General features: G+C 61.0%; 1 protein-coding gene across 1 annotated transcript; it reads left to right on the forward strand.

Annotated features, from left to right (window-relative positions):
* The first annotated feature begins 1,334 nt into the window (after window positions 1–1,334).
* Window positions 1,335–12,494, forward strand: HCN2 (hyperpolarization activated cyclic nucleotide gated potassium and sodium channel 2). The gene is made up of 8 exons (XM_059489709.1): window positions 1,335–1,816; window positions 6,681–7,104; window positions 7,752–7,913; window positions 8,510–8,728; window positions 9,587–9,733; window positions 9,981–10,221; window positions 10,356–10,520; window positions 10,643–12,494. Exons 1-8 carry the CDS (start codon window positions 1,350–1,352, stop codon window positions 11,593–11,595), a joined length of 2,778 nt encoding a protein of 925 aa, XP_059345692.1. The 5' UTR covers window positions 1,335–1,349; the 3' UTR covers window positions 11,596–12,494.
* Window positions 12,495–12,784: the final 290 nt, after the last annotated feature.

The raw sequence follows: 12,784 nt of genomic DNA on the forward strand, positions 1-12,784 counted from the left end.
AGATTGAGAACAACATTGCAAATATTAGGATGCATCCATTTCCAAATCCACACCATTGCGTTCACTCAGGACTTTTAAGAGTTCCAGTGATTTACGTTCATGTTACAGCTTTTGGTGAGGAGGACACTGCTGGGCTTAAATGACATTTCCATGGCAGTCTGTTCTGAACTGAACTATTGACAGAGACTGAAATATCATAAATCAACTGCTCTATGTGTAGAGTAAAACAACCACTCTACTGTATGGGACACAGCTCTGTGGGGTCAAGGAGCAGCCCCAGCCTCGAGGAGCCCTCCCAGGCCCTGCTGTTTCTGTCTCACACTTATCTGATAAGTAGGTTTTCTAGGTTTATTTGGTTTTTTCCTGCCCTTTATGGTTGGAGAGAGCAAAGGGTGAAACCTTTGGGTGTGACGGTGTTCACAGAGGTCTTAGGATTAGGGAAGAGATGAGGATCTGACTCCATGTTTCAGAAGGCTTGGTTTATTATTTTATGATATATAATACATTAAAACTATACTAAAAGAATAGAAGAAAGGATTTCATCAGAAGGCCAGCTAAGAATAGACTAGCAAAGAATGATAACAAAAGTTTGTGGCTCGGACAGAGAGTCTGAACCAGCTGGGCTGTGATTGACCCTTAATTACAAACAACCACATGAGACCAATCCCAGATGCACCTGTTGCATTCCACAGCAGCAGATAATCAATGTTTACATTTTGTTCCTGAGGCCTCCCAGCTTCTCAGGAGAAAAATCCTAAGGAGAGGATTTTTCATAAGAAGATGTCTGTGACAAATGTCAATAAGTTATTTACAGAAAGTGCCGTCGGGGCGGGAGGTGGATGTGCCGTGCCGGTGTCCTCTCCCGGTAACCGATCCCACCGGGGCGGGAGGTGGATAACCCATCCCGGTGATCGCTCCCGGTAACCGATCCCACCGGCGGGGGAGGCTGCGGGGCCGTCGGACGGGAGCTGGATGTCCCATCCCGATGTCCGCTCCCGGTAACCGATCCCACCGGCGAGGGCTGTGCCGGCGGAGCCGTCGGGGCGGGAGGTGGATGTTCTATCCCGGTGATCGGCGCCGGTAACCGATCCCCCCTCCCGAAGGCCGGCGGGGGGAGCTGCGGGGCCGTCGGGGCTGGAGGTGGATGTCCCATCCCGGCGTCCGCTCCCGGTAACCGATCCCACCGTTGAGTGCCGTGCCGGCGGGGGGAGCTGCGGAGCCGCCCGGCGCCCAGCCCAGCCCAGCCCGGCCCCGCCGCCCGCCCCCGGCCCGCCCCGGCCCGCCCCCGCCGCGCCGGCGGGCGCCACTCGGCCGCCGGTGGCCTCGGTGGCGGCGGCAGCGGCGGGAGGATGCGGGCGGGCCGCGGCGCGGCGGGCGGGGAGGCGGCGGCGGCGGCGGCCGAGGAGGAGGCGGCGGCCGATGGGGCCAAGCGCGGCGGAGCGGCGGGGCGGGCGCGGGCCCGCGGCGGGAAGGGGTCCCCGAACGGCGAGTGCCGGCGCGGGGAAGCGCCGCGGAGCCCCGGCCCGGAGCCGCCCCGCGAGCCCAAGGTCTCGTTCTCCTGCGGCGGAGGCGGCGGCGGCGGAGCGGCGTCCCCCGGCGGGGCCAAGGCGGCCGAGGAGGGAGCGAGCGAGGATGCGGCCGAGGAGGTGCGCGGGAGCCAGGCCAGCTTCATGCAGCGGCAGTTCGGGGCGATGCTCCAGCCCGGCGTCAACAAGTTCTCGCTGCGGATGTTCGGCTCGCAGAAGGCGGTGGAGAGGGAGCAGGAGCGCGTCAAGTCGGCGGGGGCCTGGATCATCCACCCCTACAGCGATTTCAGGTGCGGGGGGACCCCGGGCTTCGGCCGCATCCTGCGGGGCCGGGGGCACCTTGAGGCGCGGCGGGTGCGGGAGGGGACGAGCCGGGCACCCCCGTCCCCAGCGCGGCAGCGATGCCGGCAGCCCGAGCAAGGGCATCCCCTCGTCCCCTTGTCCTTCCCGGGCGGGTTCGGCCCGGCTCGGCCCTGCCGAGCCCCGGCGGGCCTTGATTGTGTCCCCGGAGCCCGCTGGGGTTCGGGTGTCCCCATCCCTGCGCTTTGCAGAGCGTTGGGAAGGCTCCCCCGACGAGGCCTGGTGCTGTCCCTGGGCTTCAGCCGCTTTGAGGGGGATTCTGGGGCTCCTGGGAGGACCCGAGGCCCCAAATCCAGCCTGTCTGCCGGGCGGGGAATGCCAGACCGGGGAGGAAGGCTCTGCAGCTCCATCTCCTTCCCTGGCGAGCTCCGGAGTGGCAAACGCTTTCCCGAGTCGTGTGAAAGGCACCGGCAGGGATGGCTGCGCTGGCTGGGGCAGGCAGCACGGCATCCTGCAGGGATGGGCACACCGAGCTGGCATCGCTGCTGAGCCAGCACTGGGAGCACCCTGCTCCAGAGACCCCAAAAGGGCTGGAGGAGCCTTTGGCCATGGGCTGGAGAGGCTCAGCCCCACATCGTTGTGCTGCTGTGCTGATGAGAGGTTGGGGGGGCTCAGGGAGGGTTTGCTGGGTGCCTGAGTGGGGAACCCCCACAGATCTCAGGTTCTGTGACACTGATGGGTCCCCCTGGGGTTCCCTGAGGCAGGTGAGGTGGCCACGGGCTCAGGGCAGGGAGCAGCACCTTCACTTCACCTCCTGCTTTCACCCCCTTGTGCTGCTCCTGGGCTGCTCTGGCATCTTCCAGAGGAGCACTTGGAGGCCTTTGGGCACCTCTCAGGGCTGGCTTCCTGCACTGGGGTGGGTTTGAGCCCTTCCACCCTGGAAGGTAACCCAGGGGAGCCCCCTCCTCATGTCACGGGCTGGGCACTGGGCTCTGCTGCAGGTTTGGGGTGAGATTGCTCACACTGCCTGGCCAGTGTGGCAGAGGGATCTCCACTGTCCCTGCCGTGACAGAGCAGAGGTGGCAGTGCCAGGGCGATCCTGTGGGCTGCTGAGCAGGAGAACTTCACCCTTCCTCACTCCCTTCCTCACCCTCAGCAGCTGTGGGATGCTGGGGGAGGCTGGGAGTGGGGTGACCCCCATTCCTGCACTGGGGCAGAGCCTGCCCCGTTTCTCTGAGCTGGCAGAGCCCACAGAGCTGCCAAGAGTGGGGATCTCCCTCTGGTGGGCCTGCAGTGGGCTGGAGGCCTCAGAGGATTCCCCAGAGAGCAGCAGCATCACTGCCTGGGCCGGTGCTTGCAGCAGGCAGGTGGGTGCTGGGGTGACCTTGGCGAGTCACCCTGCCCTGCACGGGCTTCATCCTCCTGGAGCGAGGAAGACTGGAAAGCCATTGGGGCAGAGTGGCTGCCTGTGTTTTGATGCTGGAAGTGGCGTAGGAGAGTTCCCTGCCCAGTGGGGAGGAGCTGCAGGCAGAGCCATGGCATCCTCCAGCTCCACAACCGTGCACAGGAACAGGATCAGCCCACGCCAGGCTGGGCTCAGGAAGCCAGGCTGTGCCCCTTGGGGACACCAGTGCATCCCTGCCATGCTGCCCTGCCTTAAAGTAATCAAAAAAAAAAAAAGCATTTATCCACTGATGATAATGGAGCGTGACCTGGCCGTGTTTGCCCTGCATTTCCCATCTTTAGAGAAAATCATTCCCCATCTGTGACATCATTTCATAATCAGGGTTGTTCAGCAATCCTGGCTCCTCACGGCCGTGGTGCTGCCGTCGTTCACGCACAATTCAGGGCAGGTTTGCTCCAGGAACCAAAGTTGCTATTTACATAAATATTGAATGATGAGGAAGCAATCAGGGCGGCTGGTGAGATGCTGAGCTGCAGATCTGATCAAAGAGACCTTGTGAGTGTGTGCTGGAGCAGGGCCACCTCCTTTTGGGTGCTGGGCAATGTTTGTCACCCACTTTGCCACTGCTGGAGGAGCAGCCAAGCCATGCCAGCTCCTTCATTGCTTCTTTTGGGCCTTCTGCTTCTTTCTGGGGTGTTTTTGCTTCTTTTTGGGCATTGCTTTGGGAGGTGGTGGAGGTTTGGAGGTGGTGGCAGTGCACATCACCCTGTGACCACCAAGGGACTGCTCAGGGGTTACTCCACAAGGCTGGGCAGGAATTGGGGTTGGAGCTGAGCAGGAGGTTCTCCCTAATGGTGATTTTTGGTTGTGAAATGAGGGTTTTCTGCTGTGAATCAGGGGCAAAGATGCATCCAGAGCACATCCCTGGCATTGCTTGGCTGGAGCCTTCCTCACCCAGGTTTAAAGGCTTCCCTCTGCCTGGATCTGCCACCACAGGGGCTCCTGAGCACAGGGACGTGGCTCAGAGCTGCTCTTGCTCCTGGTGTGTGTGGCAGCTCTGGTGTTCCCATTCCCTGTGGTGGGGCTGTTGGGCCCCTCCCTCTGCAGTGTCAGCCACCTCAAGGGGAGGACAGGCTGTGACCGACCTGGGCATGGTGAAGGTTTGGGTCCTTGAGCAGTTGGCAAAGCTTTTATGCCCCATTCCCCAGGGTAAAAGGCTTTTCCAGCGGAGAGGGCACCACTCATTCATTATAACTGTACTGGGATTTTTGTGTTGGCCACCACTGCTCATCAGCTTGGGCAAAGTTCTGCCACTGGCCCCACAGCCCACTTCTCACAGCAATCTCATTTTTAGAATGTATTTAGTGCCAGTTTGCAAAGTGCTGATCCTGCCTCAATCCCACACAATCCTTCACTGATCCTGCACTGATCCCGTGCTGCTGCTGCCCACCTGGTTGGCATCTGGGCCCCAAAGGGCTCAGGGGCACAGGGGGTCTGAAGGAGCTCTGTCCAACCTCTGTCCCATGGGATCAGCACCAACAGGAGAGTTTGGATCATCCCTGGAGCTCTGAGTGCTGCCAGTGGAGTTAACAGGGACCACCCTGGCATACATTTTCCCCTCTAGTGCTTGGACCTGACTCTTATCTTGCCCAGCACCTCAGAGCAGCACCACTGAGCCAGGCCTTGGGCGGGTGATGGAGCAGGGAGGTGGCAGCTGCCTCTTGCAGGGGCTTTGGGCATCTCCTGTCGTCATCACTGTCATACAACTGGGTCAGAAGCGAGGGAGGGGTGTCGAGGATCCTGATTAATTTGTTTGCAGATATTTTTAGCAGCCTGGATTGGATCTTTTTTTCTGTGCACATGAACCTTGCAAGGAAGCAAGATCTGGCATGGCACGCTGCACCCCGGGGCGATCACACAGGGTCAGCTGTGTGCAAGGGGGGGACCAGGAGCAGTTTATCTTTCTCTGCAGGCCCAGTTCTGCCCTGGCTCAGCCAGATTGCACAGGGATTGGAGCCAGAGGGGAGTTTTGCCCAGCTGGCGTGGTTATTTAATCTCAGTTCTTCGCAGCTTTGCATGGCTAATGCCCCTGTGGGAGCCACGCAGCGCAGCAGGGTCAGCCTGAGAGGGAGCTCTCGGGGGGTTTAGGGACACATCCAGCCCCACAGATGCTGATTTCAGCATCCCTGGCCGGCTGTGGGAGCCCAGGGGTGCAGCTGGCAGCCCGAGCTCGGTGTGGGGGTGCAGGGGGGCACACGGCTCCTCTGCCGAGGGGACCCTGGGGACCGCCCCGGTGTGAAGTCATCGTTTTGCAGCAGTGACATCACTCACGGTTGCCACGGCGATGCCTCACATGAGGAAGGTGTCATTGGAGAAAGGTCAGGAGCTGGGATGCTCGGCTCCTTCTGGTCCTGCGCTAGTCTGCGCAGTGTGGGGGGGTGGGAGGGGGTGAGGATCTGCCCCACCGCCCCCTCCCGTGTGCGTGGGGGTCTCCTCTTTATCCTCCTCATCCTCCTCATCCCGCAGGGCACAGCGCGGCCATGGCACCCCCGCCCATCCTCCCGCACTCGCGGGTGGGCTGAGCAGGGTGCGTGGGTGAGGAGGGTCCCGTGTCCGTGTCCGTGGCACCGAGAGCATCCCCCCAGTCCTGCCCCCCGGCCCGAGGCGGCCTCGCCTCATCCTGCCGCGCCAGAGCCGCTGTGACCTTGCAGATGCTCACAAAGGTCACGGGTGGCAGGGAGAGGAGAAAAAGGAGAAGGATGGGGTGAGGAAAGGGGGGAGAGGGGCAGCGCAGCCTGGGGGTGGGAGCGGCCGCTCATCCCCGCACCGCCCGCGCGTCTGCCCGGGGCTGCCGCCGCTGCAGCCGTACGTGCTCCGCTGCACCGGAGCCGCGGCCGCTCCTGCACCGCCCCCGCGCTGCGGGCAGAGCCCACCCGGCACCCCCGAGCCGTGACCCAGTCCGGTGGCACCGGGGTGAGGTGGCCCCGGCTGTCCCCTGTCCTGTCCCCTGTCCTGTCCCCTGTCCTTGGGTCCCCACTTCGTGAGCGCAGGAAGAGGGAGCTGCTCCCAAGACTCTCGGATTCTGACTCCACCCGCTGGTTTGGGGGTCCCCCAGCCCGTGGGGTGCCCCTGGAGCGTGTCCCCCTCTGGTGCGTGGTGCCATCATTGTCCCCTCCCTCAGGATCTGCTGTCATGGGCCAAATCAGACCAGCAGGAGCCTTCAGTCCCATCCTCTGCCTCAGTCAGGGGCTCTGCTGGCTGCCAGATCACCCTGGGGGCAGTTTGGAGCAGCAGGATGAAGTCTCTGGGGAGAGGAGGGGGTTCCTGTGGCTGAGGTGGCATTAGAGTGACAGTAGCCTGGTGGCACAGGTCCCTTAGGGCAGGGCATGGCCCCCTTGGCATGGAGGGGACTGTGGTGACATTCCCCCAAACATCTTCTCGCTCCCCAGATTTTACTGGGACTTCACGATGCTGCTCTTCATGGTGGGCAACCTGATCATCATCCCCGTGGGCATCACCTTCTTCAAGGAGGAGACCACGGCCCCCTGGATCGTGTTCAACGTGGTCTCTGACACCTTCTTCCTGATGGACCTGGTGCTGAACTTCCGGACCGGGATTGTCATTGAGGACAACACCGAAATCATCCTGGACCCCGAGAAGATCAAGAAGAAGTACCTCAAGACCTGGTTCGTGGTGGATTTTGTCTCCTCCATCCCCGTGGACTACGTTTTCCTCATTGTGGAGAAGGGCATAGACTCGGAGGTCTATAAGACAGCCCGCGCCCTGCGCATCGTCAGATTCACCAAGATCCTGAGCCTGCTGCGGCTGCTGCGCCTCTCGCGCCTCATCCGCTACATCCACCAGTGGGAGGAGGTGAGGGCCTGCTCCAGGAGCCCCTGCGTGGCTGGAGAGAGGGGGAGCTGGGTTCCCTGACGAGCTGGCAGGGTGCAGAGGACCTGTGGGGCTGGTGGGTGGCTGTGACCCACGCTGGAGGGTCTGGGGCATCCCTGAGCTGTGATACAGCACCCACCATGGGTACCAGCATCACTGGCACATGCTGGCACACCATCCCTGTAGGACCCTGTGTCCCTGCCCACCTCAGCAGCTCCCTCCCCTCTGCCTCCCTACCCCACCAGGAGCTCAGGGAGGACAGCAGGACCCCCAGCCCTGTGGGGTTTCCATCTTTGAGGGTCCTCCCTGCTTTGAGGGGAGACTCAGCTTTGCTGCGTGGCTCTGGCCATGCCCTGGGAGCTGCCCTGCTCCCTCCTCAGTGCCCAGGGTATTTGTGTGTCCCTGATCCTCGTCAAGGCTCGCTGCCATTAGCGCTGTCCGGGCGGCAGCGCGGCGGCACTCGCCGGCTATAAATAGGCAGGTGGAGCACAGCCACCCCCTTGAATCCAGAGCCAGGCCAGCCACAGGAGCCTCTGCCAGCTGAGGCCATGCAGGTCGGTGCCCTGAGCAGGGCTGGGCGCTGGGGGACAGTCCCCAGGCTCAGCTCCTGCCGTGCCACCCACCCACAGATCTTCCACATGACGTACGACCTGGCCAGCGCCGTGATGAGGATCATCAACCTCATTGGGATGATGCTGCTGCTGTGCCACTGGGATGGCTGCCTCCAGTTCCTGGTGCCCATGCTGCAGGATTTCCCCCAGAACTGCTGGGTGTCCATCAACGGGATGGTGGTGAGTTCCATGTGCCCCACACTGTGCTCCTGCCTGCTCCCCAGGGCTCCCATCCATCCCCACATCCTCCATCCTCCATCCTCCAGCCCCAGGAGATGCCATCCCCCATGGGCCAGGGCAGAGGAGCACAGAGCACTCGGCCCCAGATGCTGGTGTCACCCTGGTGAGGTCTCACAGGACCTGGAGCAGGGTGGGAGGAATTTGCTGACATGGGGCTCTTGGCCCCATCCCCTGCCACCTTCTCCTGCTCATTAGCCACAAAGCTGCTATTAATAAATAATGGCTCCTGTTTCTAATTGCTGCCTCTCAGCTCTGCAGCCTCCTGCAAATGGCCCTTTTCCCCCGTCTGTCTCATCCTGTTTCATCAAATTTCCATCTCTGCTTTGTTCTGCCTGGCTTCCTCCTCTTCCTCTCCTGCCTGTCTCACCCTTTTCCTTCCCTGCCTACCTCGCCGGGGGAGTTTGGGAAGTTTGAAAACTTTGCTTTTCAACAAATCCCTATTGCTGGCAGACAGCTGGGGCTGTTGATGGAGCCAAGGCCTTTCAGCAATGCTCACACACACTCATGCATGGCTGACATTGTCCCTGTCACTGCAGAACGACTCCTGGAGCGAGCTGTACTCCTTCGCCCTCTTCAAGTCCATGAGCCACATGCTGTGCATCGGCTACGGGAAGCAGGCGCCCGAGAGCATGACAGACATCTGGCTGACCATGCTGAGCATGATCGTGGGGGCCACCTGCTACGCCATGTTCATCGGCCACGCCACCGCCCTCATCCAGTCGCTGGACTCCTCCCGGCGCCAGTACCAGGAGAAGGTAGGGCTGGGCTGGATGGGGGCCACAGCTTTGTCCCCTCTTGGACAGGAAGAGGGGACAGGAAGAGACACCCCATGTGGGGTGAGGGTTCCTGTGACCGTGTTCACAGGGGTCTTGGGATGAGGGAAGAGATGGGGATCTGACTCTAATCAGAAGGCTTGATTTATTATTGTATGATATAAATTATATTAAAACTATACTAAAAGAAAATATATAGAAGAAAAAAATATAATATAATATAATATAATATAATATAATATAATATAATATAATATAATATAATATAATATAATGTAATATAATGTAATATAATGTAATGTAATGTAATATATTCAAAAGGCTTGATTTATTATTTTATGGTATATATTATATTAAAACTACTAAAAGAAAATTATAGAAGAAAATATATTAAGATATATATAATATATTATATATTATATATAATATATATAATATATGTCATATATATCATATATATCAAGAAAATATATTAAAACTATTCTAAAAGAATAGAAGAAAGGATTTCATCAGAAGGCTAGCTAAGAATAGAAAAAGAAGGAATGATAACAAAGGCTTGTGGCTCAGACTCTCTGTCCAAGCCTGCTGACTGTGATTGGCCATTAATTAGAAGCAACCACATGAGACCAATCACAGATGCACCTGTTGCATTCCACAGCAGCAGATAATCAATGTTTACATTTTGTTCCTGAGGCCTCCCAGCTTCTCAGAAGGAAAAATCCTAAGGAGAGGATTTTTCATAAAAGATGTCTGTGACAGGTTCCCAGTCAGGAACAGGAGCAGGAGTGGGACCAGCCCCGTGGATGGGGATGTCCCAGCTGACAGCAGCTCTCCCCACAGTACAAGCAGGTGGAGCAGTACATGTCCTTCCACAAGCTGCCTGCTGATTTCCGCCAGAAGATCCACGACTACTACGAGCATCGCTACCAGGGCAAGATGTTTGATGAGGACAGCATCCTGGGGGAGCTCAACGAGCCCCTGCGTGAGGTGAGGGCAGGGGAGCTGGGAGGAGGATGGGGATTACACCCCCTTGCCAAGGGAAGGGATTCCCTGCTCCTTGCTGAGGGTCCCACCAGCCATGCACATGCTTGGGGTCAAACATGTCTTTCTGCAACTCTGTGTGGGAGCGCGTCCATGCACAATCTGCATGCCAGGGTGTCCATGAGACTGGGGTGGGGAGTATATCCCTGGGGAAACACGTCCCAGCTTCCTGGGCTCACCCATTTCCCCACAGGAAATCGTGAACTTCAACTGCCGCAAGCTGGTGGCCTCCATGCCGCTGTTTGCCAACGCCGACCCCAACTTTGTCACGGCCATGCTGACCAAGCTGAAGTTTGAGGTGTTCCAGCCGGGCGACTACATCATCCGAGAGGGCACCATCGGCAAGAAGATGTACTTCATCCAGCACGGGGTGGTCAGCATCCTCACCAAGGGCAACAAGGAGATGAAACTCTCCGACGGCTCCTACTTTGGGGGTGAGCACTGGCCTGGGTGTGTGAGTCACAGGGACGCCTCTGCTGTACACCCAGTGTATGGTAGCTCTCACACCCTGCCCTGTTTTCTCCTCGATGGTGGAGTTCTGACCTTGGCCCTGGTGTTTTTCCCCCAGAGATCTGCTTGCTGACCCGCGGCCGGCGCACGGCCAGCGTCCGTGCCGACACCTACTGCCGCCTCTACTCGCTCTCCGTGGACAACTTCAACGAGGTGCTGGAGGAGTACCCCATGATGAGACGGGCCTTCGAGACTGTGGCCATCGACCGTCTCGACCGCATCGGTAAGACACAGGGGGATCTGGGGGGAAGAGGCGTGACTTGGCATAGAGGAAAGCTGTGGTCCCCATGGGAACCCAGCATAGCCCCACTAGAGGGTCTCACGGTGCTTCCTCTCCCTCTGTAGGGAAGAAGAACTCGATCTTGCTCCACAAAGTGCAGCACGACCTCAACTCAGGTGTCTTCAACAACCAGGAGAACGAGATCATCCAGGAGATCGTCAAGTACGACCGGGAGATGGTGCAGCAGGCGGAGCTGCAGCAGCACACGGCCATGTACAGCCCCGTGCAGCCCCAGGTCACCTCTGCCATCGCCACCCTCCAGCAAGCCGTGGCCATGAGCTTCTGCCCGCAGATGGCCAGCCCGCTGGTGGGCTCCATGGCGCTGGGCTCGCCCCGCATGATGCGCCGCTTGCAGTACGCCCAGGCCGTGCCCAGCCCCTTCGCCGTGTCCCCCGTGCTGCTGCAGCAGAGCCCCCCGCCGCAGCCGCAGCCCCCCGTGCCCCACGCCAACCCCTCGCCCTCGCAGGACCCGGCGCAGCCCACGGCCCTGCCCGCCTCCACCAGCGCCTTCGCCGCGGCCGCGGCCAGCCCTCCGTCCCAAAGCCCGCTGGCCAGCCGGACGTTCGCCTACGGAGGTGCCCCCGGGCCGCTGGGCTCGCAGCTGTCCCTCAGCCAGCAGCCGGCGCCCGGCTCGCCGCAGCGCCTGGCCGCCCACAAGAGCACACAGGCGCTGCACACCAGCAGCCTCAGCCAGGATTCGCGGCCCCTCTCGGCCTCGCAGCCCTCTCTGCCCCACGGGCTGGCGGCCGGCAGCACCCAGAGCCCCCCGGCGTCCGCCCGCGAGTCCAGCACCTCCATCGGAGGCGGCCCGGCCGCCGCCTCGCCGGGCCCGGGCCCTCCGGCCGGGCTGCGGGCCCAGGCGCCCTCACGGGGGGCCCCGGCCCACCCGGCGCCCACGGGCTCGGGGCTGACAGCGCCGCCCGCCCTGCCGCAGGACTCGGCGGCGGCCCGCAAGGATTCGGCGTCCAGCACGCCCGACACGGACCCGGCCAAGTCCAGGCTGTCTTCCAACTTGTGACCTCCGCGCCGGAGGGGCGGCGGCGGGGAGCCCCCCAGCTCAGCTCTCCCTGCGCCGCCGGGTGAGGGCCACGGCCGCACCGCCGGCTGCCGCCCCCCGCCCCGGCGCCAGCCCCGCTCCCCCGGTCCCTCCTGCCCCCCGCTGCAGAGCGGGGCAGCTGCCGAGGGTGGGCCTGGGGCCGCCGGGCCCTCTCCCCACCGCGGGGTCACTGGGCTGAGCCCCCCGGGTGTGTCATCTCCGACCAAAGTCTGACCCTGTTGCCCGAAGTCCCGCTGCCCCCTTGGCCTCCCCGGCTGCCCATAGAAGCCACAGCTGCATTCTCGCCATGACCAACTCTGTGTATGATATCTATGACCTGAACACATCCCTGTGTGTGACCCGCAGGACACCTCCCTGGGGCTGGCGGCGCAGCCCCGGCGCCGCGCGTGTCCCTGCGCCCCTCTCACAGACCCAAGGCGAGGGGCGATGGTCCAGGACTGGAGGTAAGTTGGGAAGGGTCTGAGGGATGGTCGCCCTGAGGCTTTTGAGCACCCACGAACACACTGTCCCCCCCTCCGGGGCTGGGGGTGAGCACGGCCCCGTGTCCCCATAGGCAGCGCTAGGACGGAGGCAGGCGCTGGAGCCCGAGCCCTGGGGCTGGGGCAGCACCTGCTGAGCGTTCCAGGTGCCTGTGCGTGTGTTGTGTGCGTGTGTGGGTGTGTGTGCAGGTGTGTGTGTGCACGTGTGCCTCGCTGCCTCGCACTCTGGAGCCTTCCACATTGAATGTACCGCGAGCGCGGGGCCCGTGCCAGCCCCGGCACCCTGCGCCCGAGCAGCCGCAGGGACAGGGCCCCACTCCAAGCGTCCACTTTCCCATCCAGCCCATCCTGTGCAATAAACGTCAGCAGCTGACAGAGCTACGCACGACTCCGGCTCTGCTTCTTCGCCACCGTCACTCCCTGCCGCGCCTCCTGCTCCTCGTGCCCGCCCCGGGAGCCGGAACATTGGGCACAGCCCCAGCTCAGGCTGTGGGATGCAGCTTTGTCCTTTGGAGAGGTGTGACTTTGCCAGGAAAGCCACAAGGTGAAAAGGCTCTGCCAGCTCCAGCAGCAGCCTGGAAGAAGCTGGGTGCAGGCTGAGTGTGAGCCTGTGGTTATGGGGCACAGCTCCAGCTGCAAGGTGCAAACATCTCCAGCACCAGCCTGGTGGA

The sequence above is a fragment of the Ammospiza nelsoni genome, chromosome 27, assembly GCF_027579445.1.
Source record: "Ammospiza nelsoni isolate bAmmNel1 chromosome 27, bAmmNel1.pri, whole genome shotgun sequence".
NCBI classification, from domain to species: Eukaryota; Metazoa; Chordata; class Aves; order Passeriformes; family Passerellidae; genus Ammospiza; species Ammospiza nelsoni.

Bases quoted from the DNA above. Each gene is read 5' to 3' on its own strand.
- HCN2 (XM_059489709.1), top strand. From the start codon at position 1,350: ATGCGGGCGGGCCGCGGCGCGGCGGGCGGGGAGGCGGCGGCGGCGGCG. The intron at 7,914-8,509 runs GTGAGTTCCATG...CTGTCACTGCAG, and splicing joins TGTCCATCAACGGGATGGTG to AACGACTCCTGGAGCGAGCT. The intron at 10,521-10,642 runs GTAAGACACAGG...CTCCCTCTGTAG, and splicing joins CGACCGTCTCGACCGCATCG to GGAAGAAGAACTCGATCTTG.